At 43.5% G+C, this 26,632-nt stretch overlaps 1 protein-coding gene across 4 annotated transcripts in view; it reads right to left on the reverse strand.

Moving 5' to 3' along the window:
- The window catches only part of CACNB3 (calcium voltage-gated channel auxiliary subunit beta 3), a 292,862-nt gene that overhangs the window by 138,558 nt on the left and 127,672 nt on the right, over positions 1-26,632 (reverse strand). For 2 of the 4 annotated variants that reach the window (XM_068265201.1, XM_068265198.1), the window contains exon 1: positions 26,274-26,416. The exons of the other annotated variants lie outside the window; for them this stretch is intronic. In XM_068265201.1, the coding sequence (XP_068121302.1) occupies positions 26,274-26,318 (45 nt within the window). In that variant the 5' untranslated portion in view covers positions 26,319-26,416. Of the gene's footprint in view, positions 1-26,273; positions 26,417-26,632 lie in introns of those variants that run through there. 4 annotated transcript variants of the gene reach the window in all.

The following is a 26,632-nucleotide window of genomic DNA, read 5'->3' on the forward strand; positions in this document are numbered from 1 at the left end:
ATTGAAGTGCAAAAGACATATTTCCATTTTTCAAATCATGTTGGCCTTTACATCATCACTACTTTGTCTCAAAGAACAACCTCCTCATACAAACATTGTGTTGGACAGAGCAGAAAAGGCTTTGTACATATCAATTTTTTCACTGTGAGTGTCTAAGTTGGCAAAACCTTTCCTCAGTTCCTGTTCAAACTTAATGTGGATAAATCTCTTAAACCAAGACGATCACAGCAATGAAGAAAATACATTTTGGTACAGTTGGAAAACAAGCCAGATTTTTACAGCTGTCACTTTTCTTTCCTTGAGACACTACTTTATGGCCTCGGGTAACAAATCGGGGACCGAAGCTGTACAGACATATCTGTAGCCTTCCAGCTAGCGATGCGTTCTGTTGCTATGAAGGGGCGGAGGCAGGGCCGGATTTAGGGCAAGGCCACCTAGACCATGGCCTATGGCACCACAGGAGCAAGGGCACCAAAGCAGCAGGCTAAGTGGGTGCAAGCTTGCAAATGCTGCAATGCAAGGAGATCAGGCGAGCGCCTGACCGCTGTACTCTGCTGCCAGTGGCCTGCACAGCAGCTACCTTGCTCTCTGTGCACGTTTGCATTGTGGCCGCCAGCTATGGACTTGGGACAAACAAAACCAGCGTTGTTGCACCAATGGGTTTGGCGTGCAGAGACCACCCCTGGAGTCACAGGGAATCCACAGCAATCATCAAAGGTCCGCACCATCCAATATTCAAGTTTCTTTATTTATAGCTCTTGTAAAAAAGACATGAGTAAAAACAGGTCTGCATGATGATGACGCACAGGCGTTTCGATCCTTCTTTCTCAAATCATTGCAGCATCTGACAATTCATTACACACTACACACATCTTATATAGGTCTCAAAAGGACCTGGTGGAAGACTTACAATTTACATATTCATGAGTGAGATCTGCCAATCATAGACTGTGAACAATAACCTTAAGTTCTCACAAACAACTCATTATACATGATTAAAAACCCAATTTCCAACATCAATTCACATTTTGAACATTTAAAAACACTCTACAATGTCTCATTTATTGTTTCTAGCTCCACGGGAGGAGATTATCATATTGTGGGACACCCAACCAATCACCAGGACGCCTACAACGTCCGCCTGAAAAAAACACGCAAATACGCAATAAAAATACGCATGAAAAAAGCGACAACGTCCGCATAAAGACTTCTACGCATCACATCCGTAAATATGTACGCGTACGTCATAGCTAATCATAATCATGCCTACAACGTCCGCATAAAGACTGTTGACGCGTCAAATGCGTACATATGTACGCGTCCAGTCATCTAAAGCGTCAAAACGTCCGCAAAACGACATGCAACGCGTAAAACGTCCGCGAAGTGGCATGTAACGCGTAAAAACCGCGAAAAAGCGCGCAAAAAATGCGTAGTCAAAGGCGTAAAGTTCCAAAAATAAGGCACATTGGTCGTAAAGTGTCCCCACAAATAACAACCACCTCTCAACTAAACCTCCATCTATTCAACTCAAGATACATTATACAATAAGTTTACAAATATCGTATTCACGATTTAGCCCTTTGGGTTCCAAGGTATCAAGTCTTTTTATCCAAAAGTACTCCCTTTTCAACAACTCCTTTAGTCTGTCACCTCCCCTCCTCTGTGGCGGCACCCCTTCCAAAACCTGTACCCTCAATTGGGACACATTGTGTCCAAATTTACAAAAATGCTCGGAAACAGTAAATTCTAAATTCTTAGTCCTAATATTCGATTTATGTAAAGCAATTCTGTCCCTGAGGCACTGGGTGGTTTGACCCACATATCCAGTGCCGCAGGGACACTTCAACAAATAGACTACATATCTTGATTCACATGTATAGTATCCATTAATTTTGAATTTCGACCCTCTACTTGGATGTGTAAATGTGTCCCCCTTGACAATGTGACCACACAGGTGACATCCAAGGCAGGGTAATGTACCCCTCCTGGTTACCACCCCCGCAGCCTCAGTGCCAATGTCTCCCTTCACCATCCTATCCCTCAGAGATGGTGCTCTTCTGAAGGACAGGAGTGGATGCATATGGAATTCGCGTATTGTAGGCAATCCTTGCTTCAAAATTGGCCAGTGTCTATTAACTATAGCACCTATTTTTTCTGACAGTACATTATAAGTAGTAACCAATGGGATTCTGTCCCTGATCTCTGCCCTTTCACTTCTTAACGTAGTTTTCTGTACCCCAAATCTTCCTTTGCAAGCTCTCATATCAAAATCTTTTTCCAAACATATGGCTGGATAACCCCTGGCCAAAAATGTATATTTAATTTCTTTCACCCTTTGTTCTTTCAACTCCGGGTTACTTACAATTCTTTCAACTCTCTGGAGTTGACCCTTGGGGATATTTAATTTAACCTGAGGGGTATGAAAGCTGGCAAAGTGAAGTATTGAGTTCCTATCTGTCGGTTTTACGAAAAGATCTGTCTCCAATCTACCTTCCTTCTTGATCACCCAAGTGTCAAGGAAGCTAACTCTCTCATAATCACAATGCACTGTCAGAACAATCTCAGGACATTTTAAATGTAACTCTTCAACGAAGGAGTCCAGGCTCGAACGTGGCCCCGCCCACAAACAAAAAATATCGTCAATATATCAACGCCAAAAAAGAGCATGTTTACACAAAAACCATTACTAGAGAAAATGAACGCCCATAAATAAATTGGCATAGGACGGGGCCACGTTCGAACCCATTGCCGTACCCCTTCATTGTACATAAAATGTATCTCCAAAAAGAAAGTAATTTTTTCTCAATACAATTTCCAATAAAGTGATCAAAAACTTATTTTCAGCAACAGAAAAATCCGTATAAACCTCTAAATAATATCTGATTGCCTCCACACCCCCTTCATGGGGTATGGACGTATACAAAGCACCAACATCCATGGTTACAAGTAATACTTCCTGTTCTACATTTTCAATTTGTCTGATATCCTGCAAAAAATGTCCCGTATCCCTAATATAAGAGTCTAATGTAAGAAAAATTGGCCTCAATATTTTATCTAGAAATATGGAGATATTAGAAAAGACAGAATCTATACTAGACACTATGGGTCTCCCAGAAGGATCTTTTAACCTTTTGTGAATTTTGGGCAAAATATATATAATTGGGACCCTTGGAAACTTCTTAATCAGAAACTTTTTCAAATCACTGTCAATCAAACCCTGACTCTCTGCTGATGTCACAACTTCTTCAATTAATTTCTGAATGTCTCTAGTGGGATCACATGATAATTTTTCATATACATCACCATCCTGTAGTTGTCGAATAATTTCTTTCTTGTAGTCCTGAGTGTCCATTACAACGACAGCCCCACCCTTGTCAGCTGGCTTTATTGTAATTGATTTATTCTAAGATAATGAATTCAAGGCAACTTTTTCATCCTTTGTCATATTCAATGGGATATTCTTGATCTTTTTAGATTCAAACAGTTCCTGTAATTCTTTCATATCCTGGTTCACCTTGTTAGCAAAACTATCAATTACGCCATGCGATGTAGGAAGAAAGGTACTGCTGTTTCTTAGGCCCCATTCTTTCAATTTGATACACTCGCCAGAGAATGATGATGGGTAAGACAAAAAATGGTTAACTCCCAAAAAATATTTTAACTTCAAAGCTCTATAGAATCTAGCTAGTTCCCCATCAAGTAGAAAGAAATCAGGATAATTAGTCGGGCAAAAGGACAACCCGTAGTTCAACACCTTGTGTTCCACTTCGGTCAGGCAGTAAGAGGATATATTCACCACTAGATCTACCGGGATAATTTCCGATTTCTCAATTCCATTTTCGAATTGTTTTTCTTTTTTTCTTTGTTTTTGCCTTTGGTATCTTTTTCCTCCCTGCCGCTTGCACTGTCCGACTGTAGTGATTGTTCGTCTGTCGTGGTTAAAAAATCAGTGGAGGAATGTCCTGTATTATCACCCGGAGGACGAGGAATTAGGGGCTTTTTAGGTTTCTGTGGCGTAGCAGGCCGTGGGCGCCTAGGATAAGCGCCTCCCCCACTTCTTTGCCACCTGTATACGTAGCCGGTCAAGTAATCTTGGGTATCTCGATGGAATTTACTCCTCTTTGCCTCCTCTAGCGATTTCTCATATTCCTTTAGTGTCCCATCTACGGTCTGTTTGAACTTATCGAAATCCTCTTTCTCCAACATCTCCGCTAATGCCTGATACAATTTTGAAATTTGTTCCTCCAATAAAGGTAATTCTTTCATAATTTTCTGAACAGTACACAGCATTGCATCAAATGATGCTCGATTCCAGATCTGTTCCCATGTATCGACATGTTCCTTGCATTTCGAAAACAGGGTCGGAGGAATTTGTATACGCATGCTCCTTGGGATTTTCCCTTCTTTATAGTACTCAACTAACGTCTTTGCATGCAAATCGAAATCAATGTATTTTTTCTTTAAGCTCTCCAAGTCCCGTTTTATCAGCTTGACATCTGGTTTCTTCAGAAAGCCACCACTGGACGAGACCGAGGCCACAATACTAGCGGCTTGTTCCAGGGAGTATGCAAATGACTTGCTTGACGCCTTTTCCCCCAAAGGTTCCATTGTGCACAGTAACAGTACTCCAGGTACGTCAAACAAAACCAGCGTTGTTGCACCAATGGGTTTGGCGTGCAGAGACCACCCCTGGAGTCACAGGGAATCCACAGCAATCATCAAAGGTCCGCACCATCCAATATTCAAGTTTCTTTATTTATAGCTCTTGTAAAAAAGACATGAGTAAAAACACACATCTTATATAGGTCTCGAGAGGACCTGATGGAAGACTTACAATTTACATATTCATGAGTGAGATCTGCCAATCATAGACTGTGAACAATAACATTAAGTTCTCACAAACAACTCATTATACATGATTAAAAACCCAATTTCCAACATCAATTCACATTTTGAACATTTACAAACACTCTACAATGTCTCATTTATTGTTTCTAGCTCCACGGGAAGGGATTATCATATTGTGGGACACCCAACCAATCACCAGGACGCCTACAACGTCCGCCTGAAAAAAACCCGCAAATACGCAATAAAAGTACGCATGAAAAAAGCGACAACGTCCGCATAAAGACTTCTACGCATCACATCCGTAAATATGTACGCGTACGTCATAGCCAATCATAATCATGCCTACAACGTCCGCATAAAGACTGTTGACGCGTCAAATGCGTACATATGTACGCGTCCAGTCATCAAAAGCGTCAAAACGTCCGCAAAACGACATGCAACGCGTAAGAAACGTCCGCGAAGCGGCATGTAACGCGTAAAAACCGCAAAAAAGCGCGCAAAAAACGCGTAGTCAAAGGCGTAACGTTCCAAAAAGAAGGCACATTGGTCATAAAGTGTCCCCACAAATAACAACCACCTCTCAACTAAACCTCCATCTATTCAACTCAAGATACATTATATAATAAGTTTACAAATATCGTATTCACGATTTAGCCCTTTGGGTTCCAAGGTATCAAGTCTTTTTATCCAAAAGTACTCCCTTTTCAACAACTCCTTTAGTCTGTCACCTCCCCTCCTCTGTGGCGGCACCCCTTCCAAAACCTGTACCCTCAATTGGGACACATTGTGTCCAAATTTACAAAAATGCTCGGAAACAGACAAAGGGCTAAATCGTGAATACGATATTTGTAAACTTATTATATAATGTATCTTGAGTTGAATAGATGGAGGTTTAATTGAGAGGTGGTTGTTATTTGTGGGGACACTTTACGACCAATGTGCCTTCTTTTTGGAACTTTACGCCTTTGGCTATGCGTTTTTTTCGCGCTTTTTCACGGTTTTTACGCGTTACATGCCGCTTCGCGGACGTTTCTTACGTGTTGCATGTCGTTTTGCGGACGTTTTGACGCTTTTGATGACTGGACGCGTACATATGTACGCATTTGACGCGTCAACAGTCTTTATGCGGACGTTGTAGGCATGATTATGATTAGCTATGACGTACGCGTACATATTTACGGATGTGATGCGTAGAAGTCTTATGCGGACGTTGTCGCTTTTTTCATGCGTATTTTTATTGCGTATTTGCGTGGTTTTTTCAGGCGGACGTTGTAGGCGTCCTGGTGATTGGTTGGGTGTCCCACAATATGATAATCTCCTCCCGTGGAGCTAGAAACAATAAATGAGACATTGTAGAGTGTTTTTAAATGTTCAAAATGTGAATTGATGTTGGAAATTGGGTTTTTAATCATGTATAATGAGTTGTTTGTGAGAACTTAAGGTTATTGTTCACAGTCTATGATTGGCAGATCTCACTCATGAATATGTAAATTGTAAGTCTTCCACCAGGTCCTCTCGAGACCTATAAAAGATGTGTGTAGTGTGTAATGAATTGTCAGATGCTGCAATGATTTGAGAAAGAAGGATCGAAACGCCTGTGCGTCATCATCATGCAGACCTGTTTTTACTCATGTCTTTTTTACAAGAGCTATAAATAAAGAAACTTGAATATTGGATGGTGCGGACCTTTGATGATAGCTATGGACTTGGCAGCATTGGAGATGGAAAGGAAGAGGAAGCTTCGGAACAGGGGATGAGCGGAGAAATGAGTGACACTGATGGCTGCTGAAGGCGAGCTGGCTACCAATACTGAAGGGGGGTAGGAAAAGGAGGGATTAAGGGAGTCATCTGGCTATCTATAATGGAGGGAAGGGGGGGGGGGGGGGTCATCTTGCTACCTATACCAAAGGGGGGTGTCTGGTGACAGTGGCCTTGGGCGGTACAAATCCGGCCCTGGGCGGAGGGATGTCAACTGGTGCACAACGGAGTGGTTTCCTGTGGTCGGTCGGAGGGAAAATAGCATTGCAATCAGTAGTGCTCAGGGTCGTTAAGGATCCAACATGAGGGATCCTTAAGCGGTGTCGGGCAGCCACTGTACACAAAACTAGTTGTGCAAATGATCGTCAGCCAAGGCGGTTGTTATAGGCTGTTTTGGCTGACAATTATCGCATGTGTGTACACAGCTTAACCGCTTCAGCCACAAGGACGTGACTCTCACAGCTGCAGCTGCTATAGCTGAACAGATGTGAGAGTCACATCCGTGCACTGAGCCATGTGACGTGCGCAATGGTGATCAATCTCTAAAAATGCATACAAGAAGTACATGACTTCCTGTAACGATCAGACCAGAGTTTTTTTGTCATGCAGCCATTCAGTGATCCCTATGATTGGATCACAGGGATCACCTGGCAAGGAGCCAATGAAACTGTCTTCTTAGGAAGAAGACAGCTAAGTCTGCAGCCGCAGTGAGCAGCGATTGGCTCAGGACAGCAGAAGGCCGCAATGTAGAATTTACACCGCATCAGTACTAGACAGCCACGATTCTAACTTCTGCGGTCCCCAGTTAATGGAATGACCGAGCTGTCGCATCTACCATAACAGACTATACACCACATGAACAGCCATTCAGATGCACAACAATAAGAATAAAAAAATAATAATTTTGCAATACTTTCATTTTTAACAGTACTTTCATTATAACTGGGACATCACAATGATTTCCTTTGAACTCTTCAATATGATGCCGCCTGTGTCAGGTCCAGAGCTTCATTGCAAATACATTCACTTCTAATAACTGTCATCTAACATTTACAAATGTAATGACCATTAATAGTGGCTGATATAAGCCAAGCTCTAATGTAGATTTACTGGCCATGGACACAGCAGCCACACCCTTTTCCGCTCTATAAAGCAGAGAAGCAATTTGTAGCAGAAATGCTTATTGTTATACACCTTCATTTGTCTTCAGCAAGCGAAATGCAAAATTGATGATACCGCATTGTGTCTGTTTTTTTTTCAAACACAACTGGAAATCATTATTTAAGCTGTCTCAAAACTAGGCTAGGTGGCAGTGCATGCAGAAAAGCAGCCACTGGGGTGCCAGACGGTAAAATTAGAACACGTGTAACACAATGGAATACTGCAGTTATATTACCATAACTCATCTAGTGCCCTGTCAGTATAACATACGAGCACTTTAAAAATAGGGAATCTAGTATGTGACATTATGACTAAAGATACAACCAAGTATTCTCTAGGGAAAGTGACGTATTGGAAGAAGGGGTCACGTTCTGCGCATGGATTGTAAAAAAAAAAATGAATACAATAAAATATAGCAATACAGTTCATAGAACAACAACCATACAAGACAAGTGTGGTCAGAAAACACCCCCCCCCCCTCCCCCTCCCGTTGCCCAAATGAACTTCCCCTTAGTGAGGTGTACTGCCCCTCCACACGCGAGGACCACTTACCCAGCCATAGGTCTCCACATAGTTTTTTTTCCCCTTTTGTCACATTACAGTGCTGGAGTGGTAGCATATTTTGCTACCTAGTAGAATTTGCATCCTATAGGAGAATGTTAGGGTTAGGCAGAGTAGATAAGAGATTTGTGTTAGGCTGAGGAGGATAGAGTAGGCTAGTGTTCGGCATGTGAGGAGGAATGGTAGAATGGTAGAGGTTGCAAAATCTGATGAAGTGGCAAATATTTTCACTACCGGTAGCATTTTATGTCAGAATTTTCACCCCATAGAAGAATGGTAGAGTTGTAAACTCTGACAACGTTGCATTTATTTTCACCACATCGGTTCCACAGCTGCTGACACAATCCTGCCGCTCTCACCCTCTAATTACTCAGCAATCCTGGGTGCTGGTTACTTGCCTTGCTAGGTGCAGGCAGAAAGTGTATTAAGTGCACAGCACTTCATCTATTTGAACCTAACAGAGGGTCCTTAAACATAGCCGGTCCTTACTCATAGCCTGATAGCCTCCCCCTGGATGTATGCAGCATTACTATACAGCTGTACAGTGTATGCACCAGCATAATATCAGGGTTGACATGAGGAACAGAGCACTCCCTTTGTGGGGAGGAGATTTGCTTATCTAGCTACTAGAACGCAAATGGATCGTGCAGCAGTGGTCCTGCACTTGCCAGCTGGCTCGCCGCTGTATGTGTGCCCCTCCCAACATGGTGAGCAAAGTGTGCTGTTCAAGACTGAGCTGTTTCGTTCCCCCCGGCCGACCACCCCCCCCCCCCCTCCCCCCGGCTTGTGTACCACTAGATGACGTTATTTCATACTACAGGGCGAATGGCCCTTGTGCTGCATTGGCATTTAAAGAGGAACTACAGTGAAAATAATAAAAAAGTGCTTAATTTTTACAATAATTATGTACAGTATAAATAATTTAGTCAGTGTTTGCCCATTGTAAAATCTTTCCTCTCCCTGATTTACATTCTGACATTTATCACATGGTGACATTTTTACTGCTGGCAGGTGATGCAGGTGGAAGGAGATGCTGCTTACTTTTTGGCAGTTGGAAACTGCTGTTGTTATTTCCCACAATGCAACAAGGCTCCCACAGTGTGATGTCAGAACCATGGTCCTGACACACTGTGGGAGGGGTTTCACCACAAAATTAGCCATACAGAGCCCCCTGATGATCCCTTTGAGAAAAGGAAAACATTTCTCATGGGAAAGGGGGTATCCACTACTGATTGGGATGAAGTTCGATTCTTAATTACGGTTTCTGTTAAAAAAAATAATGAATGCAGCATTGGTTTTAACAAATTAGTTATTTACATTGAAATTTAATTCAAGAATAAATACAAACATGAGCGCATGCTAGCAGGTCAAAAACCATGAATTCAAGCGCATCGGCTTTTGTGTAAACACAAACACATTCACTTTTGATGATGTGCAAGATATGTTACTTGGTAACACTTTGCCACGGTAAAACCTTTCAATGTCAGGATTCTGATTTTGCCCAACTGTAGGGGTTACTTTCTTTCAAATTGTTTGGACCATCTGGGACAGTTTATACAGTGAAAAACACTCCAAAAATGCAGTCTAACGCAAAAGCACTTGAACACACGTGCCAGTGTCATCAAATATGTACAAATGATGGCTTTCCAGTTGTGTAAAGTAATACTGCACTGTATGCGCAATTCCAGGCAGTTTTTTGGAAATGCCTGTGTAAACAATGCATAATGGACTGTACTTCGCTTTCATTTCCATATTTAGGGGTACAAGTGTTTTGCCATATGCTCTACTGCTGAATGCCACCTGCTCTTTTATACTTTTGGGCTAATGACGTTTGAAAAAAAAAAATGCTTCTTTCATTTTTTTTTTTTTTATTTCAATGAGTGCTTTACATTGATATTTAGTTCAAGAATATACACAAACGTGAGTCCATTTCCAATGCTAACAGATCAAAAGCCATAGATTCAAGCTCACCGCCTTGTAAAAAAAAGTCAGCGATTCCCTTTATGTTAAATGTTACCTAAAAAGCTTGATTCTTAGATACTACAAATCTGTGAGAGCTTTGCCCCACAGTATTAGGCTGCCTTCTCCCCACAGGCAGATGTACCTCATAGTATTAGGCAGCCATCATCTTCATAGCTAGATGTGCATCTCATGGGCAGCCCAATTCCCCTAGCCAGTTCTCTTAGTATGCAGTCCCCCTCCCCATAACCAAATGTTCTCTCAGTAAGCAGCCCCCTCCCCATAACCAAATGTTCTCCCAGTAAGCAGCCCCACTCCCCATAGCCAGATGTGCTCCCAGTATGCTGCTCCCTTCTCCAATGCCAGATGTGCTCGCAGCAGGCAGACCCTCTCCCCATAGCCAGATGTGCCTCCAGTAGGGATCCGTGGGACTTTTCCATCCATGACGCCAGGTGACGCCACTTCCTCAGTGTCACGCGTCAGGCGGCATCCCGCCCACCCCCCTCACTCCTGGTCGCCGCCTCCTGGCCCCCTCCCTATGCCCGCCCTGCCCCCGCCCCAGTCTGTCTCCTGCAGCAGGACAGGCTCACCGGGTCCCCCTCGTCTGTCCTGCTTCTAGTAGGACTCAGATCTGCGGGATCCTCCGCGGCTCCTATAGCCATGCGTATACCAGAAGTACAGAGTAGGGACACCAAGAGTCAAATATAGTGTAGTAAGTACTGGTAGTTGAAATGAAGTATGATAGAGTAATAAGCTATACTCACAAAGCAGGGTTACCTCAAAGGCAACCATTGTATAGGCAGGTGGAGAAATTAGACCTGACCCCACTCAGGATTAAGAAGTAGCTGAGGAAAAAAGGCACCCCTCCACCAGGGGTGGACCTAATATAGAGTAGTATGGATACAGAGGCGCCAAAAGGATAAAATAATCTAAAAAGTTTAAAACATGAGGAGGCAGTGGTGGACTTACCTCCTCCAAGCAGACACAAAAATTGCCAATGTGTTTGTCAAATACAACAAGTTTATTTTCATACTCCGGGGGACAAGCATTGTCCCCCGGACAAACATTGGTTCATGTTTTAAACTTTTTAGATTCTTTTATCCTTTTGGCGCCTCTATATGTATACTATGCTGTATACGAGAAGTAATTGCTTGTGAAGAGTTTGCCTGAGGCAAACACCTTATAAGTTTGCCTCAGGCAGCGAAAAGTCTAAAACCGGCCCTGGGCTTCTCCCATCATAGGTAAGTATTTCATTTTTGACCTGAGCTTCAGCTAGGGTCCACATTAAGCAGCACTAGAGGCTGGAAAAGAAGTAGCAGAACCAATGCCAGCAATAGCTTCAGAATACTAAAGCCTGGCCTAGTGGAGAAAACCCAAACAGTCACCAAGTGAACCAGAGACAGCAGGAGCCAGTGCAGCAAAACGCAGCATTGTACATTATCAGGACCAAAATGTCAGAAGTCTAATAGGCAGAGATCTGGTGATGCTCAGACAGACCACTGAGAATGAATGTTACATTTCTATCCTGTTCAGCGCTGCCTGTTTTTTAAAATTTGTTACATGAAATTAAACTAGTTTATACCTTGCTGCATCTCAAGTGGTAAACCAAGGCCAACAAGTCACCTGGGACTTTAGTGCACAGAGAAAGGAGTAGCAGCTCCCGGTTGGTTATGGTGAATTGGCTGCAATCGATGTGCTGAATGTCTGTGTGAGTCTAGGCCGAAGTACAAGTCTGATTTTAGATGTCATCTCAATAATCCCTGCACAGCATTACCGGCTTGCTCGATAGCATCTTTGTATATATGCCTGACCTGGATACCTAGGCTTCTGAAAACAAGCATTCAATTATTAATAACTCCACTATCTACAGCATGAAAACTGCAGTTCAGCAAAAAGAATCTTCTAATCTTACCTCATTAAAATTAAGTCCCATGTATAATATGCCTGAATAACAACACCGTATCGACCATGTATGGGGAAGCCACACACCCTTTATTAAGCTGCAACTACAGGAAATAAGAGTAAAGATTATCCTCAACTCTTCACCGACATTACAACAGCTTAGGAGTCCTATGATGGATATTTCCAGCGTTCACAACTGACAAACACAGCCCCCCCCATCCACTGCAGCAATCACAGATTCAGTCTCTCGTTCCAGACACAAGTTCATTCATCATACATTAATCGATGCAGTGCCTGAAAGTGAAGAATGGAGTCTGGGCATCCCATTTTTTTGAAATCATAACATGAATCCATGGATTTCAGGAACTGAACTTTGAATACATCGTTAACAAGAGTAGCACTAGTTTTTGCACAGCTTTTATTTATTAATTTAACTTTTTTTGTTTAGGCTTGGTTCACATTGGCATTTTCAGCTAAACGGATCCTGTAAAGTGGATCCGGTCTCCACTTTACCGGATCCATATGGCTTGGTCCACAGTAGCAAACGGATATGTGAAAACGTATCTCATCACCAGTCGATCGGATTCGTTTTCACTCTTTTGCGCCGATTTGTGCACCTGAGCGGGCGGATGAGATAGGAAGGGTTTCTAGCCAGGCTTCAGTCTCCTTCCCCTTCGCGTCACACGTCGCATCATGTGACTACCACACTTCCTCCTTCAACCCGGAAGGAGGAAGCGTGGTAGTCACATGACGCGACGTGTGACACGAAAGGGAAGATGACTGAAGCCTGGTATGAAACCCTCCCTCCCTCACCCTCCTGTTCAGGTGCACTTCGTCTCCACATCACCCCCACCCCCAGTGGAGCGTCCCCACATCCCCACAGACCTCCACCCCCTTTGGAGCGCCTTCACATCACCCCCAGACTCCCACCCCCAGTACAGCGTCCCTACATACCCCCAGACCCGCAATGGAGCGACTTCACATCCTCCCAGACCCCCACCCCCCAGGGCAGCGCCTTCACATCCCCCCAGACTCCCACCCCCAGTGGATTTTGCCCCTAAAAAAGGATCCACTTCTTCACATAGGTTAACATTGGATCCGTTTGAATCCGTTCCGATTGTACAGTATCCGTTCCGCGAACTGACTGTTTTTTAATGCAGGTGTGAACCGAGCCTTAGAAAGATTAAAAAAAAAAGGCCCAGCTGTGCCCCTAATCATGTGATGGTGCCTGCAAGATGTTGTGGCAACTCCACACAGGCATCAGGAGCTTTGTCTCACAGCAGTGATGCCATATATCTGGTTCACTCCTCGTGATGTGCTTTCTGACACTTTCCCAAAAGAGTGCAGATATGAATCAATATCCGTGTTATTACAAGGTTGGAAATTTGATTTTGGGTCTCCCAGGCAAAGGAGTTTTCGTACATAAAATCTACTCTAAGAAAAAAAAATGTCAGTAGAACAGAATTGAGACAGTTAAACACAGCACTTTCTTCTTCAGTGGGAAGCTTATATCCTATGTCAAGTGATTACATTATCTTGTTTATGTTTCCTTATCAGCCACAATTAGTAAACATTTCTTGCTGTGCTTCAGCTTGCATGGTTAGCAGAAGGTAACAACAGGAGAAAACAGAAGATGAATTCTCACTGGATACATTATAATATATAAATACAGCAGCTATGCAATAAATTACAATGGCAGCTTTCAGAACAGATAAACTGTACTTAGAGAACTTGTAATTTGTAAACCGATGAGAATACTTGAGCACAAAAGCAAATATCATGCTGTATGGGTAACAAAAAGTAGGAAAACACATTTTTATTGAATGTTATGTCAGAGTTTAATCCTGCTTTAACCTTTTTTTATTTATACATCCATGCATTTTCTTTTGCTTTATTAAAATGATTGAAAAATCATTAAGCTGAATCTTTGAATGTTATAAAAAAAAAAACAACAATAAGTAAACTCTATTCATTTCTTTTGTTCTTTTGCAGTGTTAAAGTGGATGAGACAGTCAGTGCATGAAAAGCAGGCCTGGAACTAGTGGTTGTGGCGAATCGTGCTTGTTTCCCTTTGAAATGTTTGTTAGTAGCTACCAGTGTGTGTAGGAGGTTAACTTGCTTAGCTGCCACTGCCTAGTGACATCTCTCAGCCTGCTGATACTTTAGGGACTGGATCCCTTGGGCAACAGTTTAGGGCTTAGTGCTAGTGTGCAGACAAGTCACTAGCCTAGAGAAATGGCTGCATGGAAATGTCACTTTTAATTAAATTGCCATGAGGTAACGGTGTGCTGACCAGGAAGCTGTTATGGGGTAATAGCCATTTTCAAAATGGAGGACGGAGAATTTCATTGATCACAATGGACAAACAGGATGCAGGAGAGGAAAAATAGATTGAGGAGTAGACTACACTGGAGGTAAGTATGACTTGTGTATGTTTATTTTGACTTTTATTGTTCAGTTCAGGTTTTCTTTAAGGGGAACCTGAATCGAGTCAAATTATATTCAAAATAAACACATGATCTACCTGCAAATGAATATTACATTCTTATCTCGCCATCAGCTCCTCTCAGAAGCTCACCATTTTCTTCTAACGATTCCTTCCATTTCTGATAAGATACTAAAATAGATCAATTGCTGTCAGTTATTTATCAGTAGCTTTCAGATTTAACTGAAAAGACAACTGATGTACAAGGTAATGTCTATGCTTCCCTATAGCTCAAGTGGGCGATATTACAGTTTAACAGTCTGCTGCCCCGGGACCTGTTACGGGTTCATCACCATTTTTAAAATGGTGAATGGAAAAGTGCATTGATCACAGTGGACAAACAGGACACAGGAGTGGAGAAAGAGATTGATGAGTAGTCTACACAGGAGGTAAGTATGACAGGTGTATGTATATTTCGACTTAGTTTTCAGTTCAGGTTTTCTTTAAAAATTCCCAGGTGTGTCTGAACTAATCCTGATACACCCAGTGGCACCTGCCTGCTACCTACATATGGCTTTCAGCCAGTGGCAGAGAAGATTTCCAGTGATACTGCAGCAGTGCACAGTAGGACTGAAAAGCCATTGGAATAAAATCTGTTTCCTCTGCCTAGTATTGCATCCTCTGGAGATGATGGCTGTGTTGTGTTTTGACATCAGTGGTAGTCAGCACTCTGGGGAGAAGGCTGCAGTGACGTACGTGTTGATTCTTCGCCGTTCTAAAAGCCTTCTGCTGCACGGCGAAATCAGCACTCAGCACCATCTTGTGCGATACAGATATCAGCACTAACATTGCCATACTACAGTGTGCTGGGAGTGGCGCAAAGCACATCATTTCTCCACTCATTTCAACAATACATTACAGACAGATTGGAATGTAATAGAAATTACGCACAGAATGCAAAGATAAAGAAGTAATATGTTACTTGTTTGTGTTCACAATGCATTTATTTTGTTTACAGAATGAGGTCAGCTATTCCACTAGACATCACTGATCTAAGATTTATTTAAGTTATTTGCAGTAAATACGGTAGATGATAGTCCTCCATCCTGATTATGTTCAATCAGATTTTTAGAAGATCAAATATCTGTGAAGCTGAATACACATGCTAGATAAAAATCATTGCACTAAAGGTGGCCATACATCAGGCGACTTGGCGGCCGATCGATAATCCGATTATCACATGAAAATGCCGCCAAGAGCATGCCAGATCGGCAATTTGACCAACTTCGGGCTGAAATTGGTCGCATGTATTGGTCAGACATGCTGCAAGATGTATGGCCGACTTGGTTGGTGGTAATGGTGGTGCGATATCTGTATAAGTGACGAACAGGACAGAATCCCTGGCGCTGTCCCCCAAATGTAAAATGTTTGTGTTGTTCCCCCCTCCCCTCTGTTTGTAGCATGCACAACATTGCATGCTGGGAGAATCATTAAGGTGCCCGTACATCAGAAGATGTATGGACAGATCTCTCTCTGATCGAATCTGATCAGAGACAGATCTGTTGCCAGCTTATACACCACAGGCCGATCCCCGATCAATTTCAGCATGAAATATCTTGGGAATTGGCCTTGTGACGCAGTATACTTTACCCGTCTGTGTCTGCCACTGTCTCCGTCCACATGCATGTGCCCCAACTCAAGTGGTTGCCGGCGTACCGTGGGCGTGTGACGTCACACACCTATACGCCTGAAACTACGTAGGATGCATGTATGAAGACGGAGCCAGCGGCAGACACAGACATGTAAAGTATACTGCACAGGGCATGGTGGGTGGAACATTTTACATTAGGGGGGCAGTGCGGGAGGGGGCGGTGAGGCGGCAGATGCCGCGTCACAAGGCCAATTCTCAAGAGATTTCATGCTGAAATTGATCGGGGATCGGCCTGTGGTGTATAAGCAGGCAACAGATCTCTCTGATCAGATTCGATCAGAGAGAGATCTGTCCATACATTTTCTGATGTACGGGCACCTTAATGATTCTCCCAGCATGCAATGTTGTGCATGCTACAAACCGACATTTGCAAAGCTGTACATGATCTGGAGAAACAGACTGGAGACGCCCAAATGCAGTGCATGTCAAGAAGCTGTGCATGCATACATGTGCCAACAGTCATCCAGGATCCAATGGTCTTCGAATCATATGAGCTATTATCACCCAGACATATTTCCCAGCATAGACTGGTCAAAGTGTCCAAGAACCCTTATTATTGGACATTTATTATCACATTGTTAAGGTGGCCAATGGCCATACACTCGTTAGATTAGCAGCAGATAGATCATCAGATAGATTTCTGATCTATCTGATGTGTTTAAGCCCAATCTACACGATACGATTCTTTGTACGATTCGATTACGATTCTATTTACGATTCAACTAAATCCGACATGTCCGATCGGGATTCGATTCGATGCAATTCGATTTGCCATTGTTTTGCAATTGCAAATCGAACTGAATCGAATCGAATCCCTATCAGACATGTCGGATTTAATCGACTCGTAAATCGAATCGTAATTGAATCGTACAAAGAATCGCATCGTGTAGATTGGGCTTTAGGAACATTTTTTTACTAGGAACAGATTTCCAATAGATTTCAGTATGAAATCTATTGAAAATCGATCTGATGGCATTTTTTGTCATCAGATTTCCATTAGGTCCAATGCAAAATGATAAGCAATCTCAACAGATCGACCTAGATTTTCAAGCCTGCCAGATCGGACGCAAATCGATTGGCCGGTCAATCGATTTGCGATCGATCGATTTCGATCGATCGGCCACTAATCGGCTCAGTGTATGGGACCCTTTAGGCTGTTTTTCAACCCAGCAGCAGTGTTTATCTAATGTGCTTGAAGAGGAACGTCAGGATTGAACTTCATCCTAATCAGTACCCGATACCCTTTCCCATGAGAAATCTTCACCTTTTCTCAAATAGAACATTAGGGTCGTGGCTGATGCTGTGGTGAAACAGACTATACACTGCATTCTATGCACTCTCTGATGTCCCTGCGATCGCGTTTCCCTCCCCCCTCCCCCCACTACTATCTTTCTGTAAAGTTCCTCTTGCACCCTTCTTCACTGTGCTAATAGAGGGTTTTTTTATTGCTGTATAATATGCCTCTCAACATCTTACCGTACCCCTCTCTTTCTGTACTGATGACCATGATTAAATGGAGAGAGGGAAAGAGAAACCGTGATTAACTTTTGAGTCCATTGCTTTCAATATAACATGCCACAAGCCAAGTAGACGTAGCATCATTGCACAGTAATCTACTAGGAAGAGCTGAGGGAATCCATACTTGACCCAAAAGCCCCCACAATTAGGAACAAAATGGGGAATATTAACAAAAGAAAGGTGTATGTTAAGTTTACAGTGATTTATGCAATTTACATACCGATTGTTATTTACACAAACTGTGTAACTCGTTTCATACAGTACATCCATCACTTACGTCGCCTGTTACACAATTCATGTAAGTGTTGCATGTGCAAAGTAAGTAACATGCACAGGGCTTGATTCACAAAGACAAATAGCATGCCTTATCAAAGTTAACACGCCTTATCAAAGTTAACACGCCTTATCAGAGTAGCATAGCGAGCGCTACAAACTTATGCTTGCTAATTGGCAATCCACTCGTCCTGCCCTGAGCCCCTGCGGATTCGGAGCGCTTGCAATGCTACTCTGATAAGGTGTGTTAACTATGATAAGGCGTGCTATTTGTCTTAGTGAATCAAGCCTATAGGGTAAATCCCAGTATACGTAGCGTGTGCTATCTGCCCATGCTAAGTTCACTGTTCTTCTGTGAATATAGCCCAATGTAAGATAGGTATTTTATGTAAGATCTTCCCATGTATGATCAGCCCATCAAATACAACAGCTTATCAATAATGGAAGTACAGTGAACTATAGAAAACACACAGGGCTTGATTCACTAAGACAAATGGCATGCCTTATCAAAGTTAGCATGCCTTATCAAAGTTAGCATGCATTATCAAAGTTAGCATGCCTTATCAAAGTTAACTTGCCTTATCCGTAGTAGCATAGCGAACTTCTGCCTGGTAATTGGCAATGACGAGAGCTCCACTCGTCCTGCCCTGAGCCCCTGCGGGTTCGTAGCGCTCGCTATGCTACTCTGATAAGGCGTGTTAACTTTGATAAGGTGTGCTAACGTTGATAAGGCGTGCTATTTGTCTTAGTGAATCAAGCCCGTCTACTTCATATATTTAAAAATAAAACGTAATGAACAATTTGCAGACAGTTGTATAAAGTAATGCATACATACAGTGGCTGGATAGTTTATTGGTTAAGGGCACCGCCTATGACATGGGAGACATGAGAATCCTGGCTTGGGTCAGTACATATTCAGTAAGGAGCCTTTAGGCAAGACTCCCTAACACTGCAGGGTAGCCTTTTGAGCGCGTCCCAGTGGATGCAGCTCTTGAGCGCTTTGAGTCCCACAGGGGAAAAGCACTATGCAATTGTTCGGATTATTATTATTTATATTATTATTATAATAAGAGAGGTTAGCGCTATTCAGCAGGACTGTATAAAGTGTATGCTTAATGTGGGATGCTGCAGGTCCTGAATGCAGCTAATAATGAGATCTAAACACAGTGTTCTTGCTGATTCTGAGACCTTTTACACTATTTCAGCAGCATAGAAACAAATGCTGAGCACAACACAAGCCAAATGGGATGCGATCAGCAATACAATTTATTCTGAGTACAGACTCTACATTCACTCTGCAGTTGTCTCTTACTAGTGATAAAGGAAAAAAAAGTCATGGTACGCATATAATGCGTGTTCAAGGCAATCAGCTTGTATTAAAGAATGTACAAGAATGCTATGCCAGCAGTAGCGTGGCAGATGTCTGGGGCCTGATGCAGAGTATGGACCTGCCCCCTCCTTCCCCACAGCCCTCTGCTCCCAGTCCCCATCACCTCGGGGCATAGCTCAGCCTGAAACATCCTTACTAAGGATAATCAATGAGATGCAAATAATTTCTCCTTCATTCAAACTTCATGTAAATTATATACAGCTTGAAATCAGAATAACTTCCTGACAATTTTTATTGCTCCACCTTCAAGCTGTGTAACATTTACATTAAATTTGAATGCAAGGAGAACTGATTTGCATCTCATTGACCATCACCAGTCATAGTACAGAAGGTATAGAGGGCCACTGCCACTGCATTGGGACTGCAGTCAGGCACTTCTTCCAAACCTTGTCACTGTCTAGCTGAAGGATGGGAAGAGTTCAGGCAAAGCAGGCTGGCACTCCTATACATACAGCAGCTCACATGGCAGGCAAAGCCCATAAGTGGAGAGACATGACTGATGGCAGGCTAAAGTAGGGCCCTGTAAAAGTGTTGAGCCACTGCCACTTTAGGGCAGCAGATGCAGCAGTAGGTTTGAGGGGTCTGGCCATCTCCTAATGTGGCATTCTCAGGAATGTACAGGTAGTCCTTGGTTAACGAACGAGATAGGGTCTGTAGGTTCATTGTTAACCTGAATCCGTTCTTAAGTCGGGACGCTGTGCCAGCCACCTTTGCCCCCATTCTTTAAGCAGCGTAGGCGCAGCGGAAGGCAGATAGGGGACATCTCACCTGTTCCATGGCGGTGTAAGGTCCCAGCGTGCTGCCCGGAAGCTGTGCGGCCAGTCCTCTCTCTTTGTTAAATGTCCCCCCGGAGGCTTCTCATGCATCGCATAATGACGCATCAGGAGGAGACGCCACTAGGGGGCTTTTCCTGATTGCATCATTATGCGGCGCATGTGAAGCCGCCAGGGAACAGTGGACGGAGAGAGGACGAGCCGCACAGCTTCCGGGCAGCACGCTGGGACCTTACACCGCCGTGGAACAGGTGAGATGTCCCCTATCTGCCTTCCGATGCGCCTACTCTGCTTTAAAAAATGGCAGCAGAAGAGGTAGTCCCTGGTTGCGTGACGTCATCACAGCGGGTCGGCGGGCGTCCGTATCAGCGGGTCGTTCGTACGTCGGGCGTTCCTAAACCAGGGACTACCTGTATTTATTATTTACAAAAGCAATCCCTGTGAAGGTCCCATACAAAGAGGGCGGCAAGCCTCCTTACTTGTTAGCACACTATTCTGGCAGTTGGACTGAGCAACTACCATTCAGTAAGTGCTTTTGAAAACACATAAAGCCCTGAGAATTCCCCATGAGAAGATGGGCTAGACAAAAACTGTCAGATTTTTAGTGCCTCCTGTAAGTGACAGCAACATAGGAAAAAAAAGTAATTTATAGTGCAGTTTACTTTGGCACCAATGTACATTTTATACATATGCATACACTTAATTTTTTAATTTTATGAGATAGTGGTTCTTTATATGTAAGCACAGGGCATGAAGCATCTCAAGGTGATGACAGGGCTTATTTAGCTTCCATGTAAGCTGCAAGCAATGTGTGAGCTTTACTAAAGGAATTATGAATTACATTTCTTCACTTTTTGCATAACTATGGGGACTGTACTTCCTGTCTATGGGCACAGTAAGATGAGGGGGAGACATGACACAAGCTACCTTATTTATTTGCAGCGCTGTAAATAAAAGGAAAGTGTTGCCCCTTACTTCTGTACACCATTATGGTGCATACACAGGCACAACTGACCTTTCAAGGTGACAATTCTGGTCCGAGTTCTGTACTGAGGCGTTGCTTGCATGTAGGCTAGCGATCAGTTCTATTGCTATGGAGGGGGAGGAGGGTTGACGGCACAGCGCAATGCAAAGCGTCTTTAAGCAGGAGGGGTAAGGAAAACAACGCCTAGACAACCTGGCACTCCGTATCTCTTGGAGACACACTGGGGGCAGCATTACACACGCTACATCCTCAACAGTGATAGTCCTAAGTGCCCATGTCAGCAGGGAACCTGTGAATAAACACAGTGTGATAACACTGATTCCTCTCATTTGGTCAAAGTAACACAACTCTTTTTAATGCTTCTAGATCGAGTACAGGTTGCATTACAAATGAAAAAAAATCAAACTAAGGTAGTGTGAATTTATCTCATTATTACTGGGTTAGGAAGCAGCTATCAGAACTTCAGTTTGATTTTATCTCTTCAGTACTGGTCCCTCCCATTCCCCTGCAAAAGTCTGTGCTCCCCCATATACATCTACGAGGTTCTTCAACTCTAGTGTCACATGACTCCACTGTACTGTAAGATAATTGGCACAGTCCTGACTCCTCCCCATACCCCAAGTCCCCTGTGCCGCATGCCAGGAATCCCCATGCCGTTCCCACACTGCCACATCTTGTACAATAGTAAACTTGTTTCATCTTTTTCCAGTAACAGAACATTACTCTGTGAGGATGACACCGACTCTTGTGCTAATTAATGCAGTATGACTTTTAGCTTGGGAAAGCACCATTTTCTGAAGATGAAAGGCAGAATAATAGCACAAACCAAGTGGTAAGCACATCAGACATTTCCAATTCATTAGAACACATGTAAACAAGCAATCATGAACCCTGGCAACCAAGATTCCAGCAGAGTGGACATAACTGCATGCATTTTCACATACAGCAAGAACTGGCCATAAAGTAAAATCACAAACTCATCACGCCAAGTGTGCATTGTTAGCACCCATAAGCCCAACTCAATACAGTCTCTGAATACCACTAAATAGCCTCCCCTCTGTTACAGCTGGAATGTAAACTAGAACAGTCTGCCAGGTAATCTGGAGGGCCTCCAGTTCTTTAAAGGGGCACTATACCTACATTTCCGATCTTACTTAGAGGTACACACTCTTCCAATGAACTTCGCCTAACCGCCCCCCGCATCACCCAGTCCCATGCACGCCTCCAGGACTTCTCAAGAGCTGCTCCAACACTATGGAACTCCCTACCTGCACCCATTAGGGCAGCCCCCTCCTTCAACATCTTCAAGAAAGCCCTCAAAACTCACCTTTTCACTCTGGCCTACTACCCCTCACAAGTGCTCTAAACCCACAGCTGAACTCTGGTCCCCTACCGTTCGTGTCCTTACCTCTCCCTCTAGATTGTAAGCCTTTGGGCAGGGTCCTCCTCCTTTTGTGTCTTACCTGATCATGCACCTCCATTACTGTGAACCCATGCTATGCATCTGAGTGAACCTAACTTGCCTAATCTCCATGCTCCATCCAGTGACTGACTAAGCATTACCTGGTACTCATACTATGGTGTGTAATCTGGTTTTCTTGTATTCCTGTATTGTCATATTGCTGTATGTCACCCCTAAATATTGTCTGTAACCTAAATTAATGTTCAGCGCTGCGTAATATGTTGGCGCTTTATAAATACAAAAATAAATAAATAAATGGCGAAAAATTTAAAATATACGGTATGTGCAAAGATAGACAAATAAGAAGTACGTTTTTTCCAGAGTAAAATGTGCCATAAATTACTTTTCTCCTATGTTGCTGTCACTTACAGTAGGTAGTAGAAATCTGACAGAAGTGACAACAGACTAGTCCATTTCTTCATAGGGTCTCTAGTCCATCTCTTCATAGGGGATTCTCAGCAAGGCTTTTATTCTTTATAAAGATATTCCCCAAAAAGGATTTAAACAATAATGCTGGCCAGCCTCCCTGCTCGCGACACAGTTTTTTGGCTGTTGGACAGAGCAACTGCCATTCACTAAGTGCTTTTAAAAATAAATAAATCTCTGAGAATCCCCCCATGAAGAGATGTACTAGTCCAAAACCTGTTGCTTTTGTCCGATTTCTACTACCTACTGTAAGTGACAGCAGCATAGGAGAAAAGTAATTTATGGCTCATTTTACTCTGGAAAAAAACATACTTCTTATTTGTATGTTTGCACATATTTTACATTTTACAATTTTTTGCCATAGTGCCCCTTCAATCTGATATTTTCAGTGTGCAAGTAGTGGTGTAGCTAAGGAGCTCTGGGCCCCAGTGTGAGTTTTACATTGCCCCCCTCACTTTTCCCCGAAGCACTCTATACATAACAATTAATACGGTGCACCAAAACCTGCCAAGGACAACCACAGTGTCAGAGGTGCAAGTAGGGGATGGGGAACTGTTTAATGATTACTACCATTCAAAGCATCTGTAGAATTGATTATTACCAGCACAGGACCAATAGAGAGCTAGTACTGCAGTTGAAGGAGTGCCCTTTGGGGCCCCCCTGGTCCAAGGGCCCCCATGTGATCACAACCTTCACCCCACCTATTGCTACGCCACTGTGTGCAAGTAATTAACGAGTTAGGGCTGGTGCACACCAGAATAGCTTGATTGTCGGCCCGACACTTCCTGAAGTGTCACGCTACACATCATCATGCCGGCCGCTACGCGTCATCGCGGTGGCCGGCATGACAGTCCCGCGTGGCTCAGAGTTAAAAAACTGCGCATGTGCAGGACTGTCATGCCGGCCGCCGTGGTGACGCATAGCGTCACCATTCAAGAAGTGTCGGGCTGACACTAGGCCTAGGTATCGCCAGTAATGAAGTGGCCATCGGGACCGGGAGAGCAGCCAGGAGGACGCCGGGGGACCTCGCGGCCTACGGTGGGCTGGAGGAAGCCCCAGGTATGTACCGATTTCATTTATAGCTACTGCTCAGGGTCCCTTTAAACAAATCTGACTCCAGTAAACTGAACCCTGAGTGGCAGCTAGGAGTTGAGATATTTCACCATTCCTCAATATTTTTGTGCTGGAGCCGTCACCTGAAAGCAGTGAAATCAGTTCTTACATTCACTGTCTAATATGAAACTCCAAGAAAGCAATGAGGCTATTATGCAGGTGGCAACACCTTCATGCAACCTACAGCATTGTATCTTGAACTACTATTGAGAGTTGTCCCTTTAAATGATCACTCCACTTTTATGAAGTGCTTGCATGCAATGATGGGGCAATGGAGGATACAGAGGTTACAAGTGCTTCAGAGCCCCTGGACCACTAGGGGCCCACCCTCAATGCTGTAATACATCTTCATTGGTGCTATAGTGACAATTATTACCTCTACATATGTTTTGAATAGTGGTAATCAGTAATAAAACTGTTCCCCTCCCCTGCTTACAGCTGCTGGACAGTGGACACTATGGATATATTTGGCAGGTTTTGCTGCACCATATCAGTTGTGTGTAAAGTGTTTGAAGCTGCCCAATGTAAACTTGCAATAGGGTTCATATCTCATTAGCCAAGCCACTGTTTGCATATCTACATGTACAGCAAGAAGTCACCAATATTGTGGCCGACAACCAGGTATTACAGTGTGCAATGTACAGCCATATTGTGATCTATGTGACCGGACATTACAGTGCCCAGAACAATGTGTAAATGAGCAATAAGTAGCCACATTGTGACCTGTGTGACATTACAATGCCTCTTTCCCAAAAGGGTATAAGGTACGGTGTAATCACTAATTCAGAAGTCCTGAGAGATCAACCATCCACAGTCCTCAGTTACAGATTATATGAATTAGTTACATCCAATCAGTAGCGCAACTACATTCCATGCCCCCCTACTACCCAACCCCCCCCCCCCCCACCCCTTCCGCCCGCCCAGTGAAACTTTGATGTGCCCTGTTCAATGTTCTCTTGTCTCCCTTTGGTGGACTGCCTGGCTGTGGGGACCATCTCACAAGGGTCATAAAACAAGTATGGACATCATGATCTTCCCATCCATAACAAGTGCAGCCACAAAGACACCTGACCTGAAGTATAGACACCTGTATCAGAGGAAGTCCCCAGCCCTGGGCCCCCTGCTGCTCCCCTCCAGTTGCGCCCCTGGATCCATTTCCAAATCAGTACAATCATTTCCCATGATTGCATTATTAACACTGATGCACAGGTGCCACTGCCTGGTGCTGCACATGAGCACATAATGTAGAAAATCATACAATCTTGAAATTCAAATACATTAAGATTTACATTGGAATAGCTTCATGCTTACTTTTCAGCTAGTAATACAAACTCAAGATTGGATGTACAACAAACAGTGCATTTTTCAGCAAAGTAAATTAAGGACTGTTGTTTCTAATACCAACAAAGGGAGACTTGCAAGTTCTATTCTGTGCAAGAAACTGCTACAGGTAGCATTCCCAAAGCAATATTAATTTTCCAGAAGCCACCCTTTAGTATGTCGGTCTCAGGTTTCAATTCCTGTATATTACCTCTGCAAATGTGACAACTATTCCTAGCAAGCCTTTCTAGTCCTGACCTGTATTCCTTTTACCTACTTTTTCTCTCACTGTGGCAATGCTGATGACAATATCTCATACATATACACACACTTTAATACTTGGCACACACACCTTCCTGCAGGCCAATGCAATCGACTAGAGCTGTACAAATACTGTATACTCGTTCTGTGTAATAAATTAATTTGACACACTGAGAAAATATTCAGCCCATCTGAAAAACGCTGCCTATATTCTAACAACTTGATTTTATAATTGATTACCAGTATTAACACCTGCTTTGCCAGCATGGTGATCTGAAACTGAACAGCCTGTAAAACAGCCATGAGAGGCAATCTAAGCAAGGAAGATGGTCATCTGGCCAGGTACACATGAGGTAGTGAGGAAGAACAAGCCTCTTCATGGAATGACAGAAGGGAAAACATGCTGCTGAATAACTCCTGCACTTACCACCTCGGAGTCTTCGAATCCATGGATGTACAGGTCGTCGTACATAAGTGCTCCAGTATGTGGGGAAAGGGAGAGCAGATGTAGGCTCACTGGCTGCAGGGAGAAAGTCTGTGGCCTGTAGGGGAAGGGATGTGAAGACAGAGAGGCAGAAGTGGCTGCTGTTCAGAGAATGCACTTGTTTGGTCCCACCCTAGATGCTAGTAGAAGGAAGCCAAGCTGTTTCTCTTTTGCTAGCAGTCAGGCAAGGGAACAATAGCAGCCACCCACCCACCATCTCTTCCCGTCACACACGGAGGGATGGCTCCTGTGATTGGCAGAAGCACATCCCCGGAGAAGGCTTCATACAGCTGGAGGCTGAT

This window comes from Hyperolius riggenbachi, chromosome 2, assembly GCF_040937935.1.
Source record: "Hyperolius riggenbachi isolate aHypRig1 chromosome 2, aHypRig1.pri, whole genome shotgun sequence".
Lineage (NCBI taxonomy): Eukaryota > Metazoa > Chordata > Amphibia > Anura > Hyperoliidae > Hyperolius > Hyperolius riggenbachi.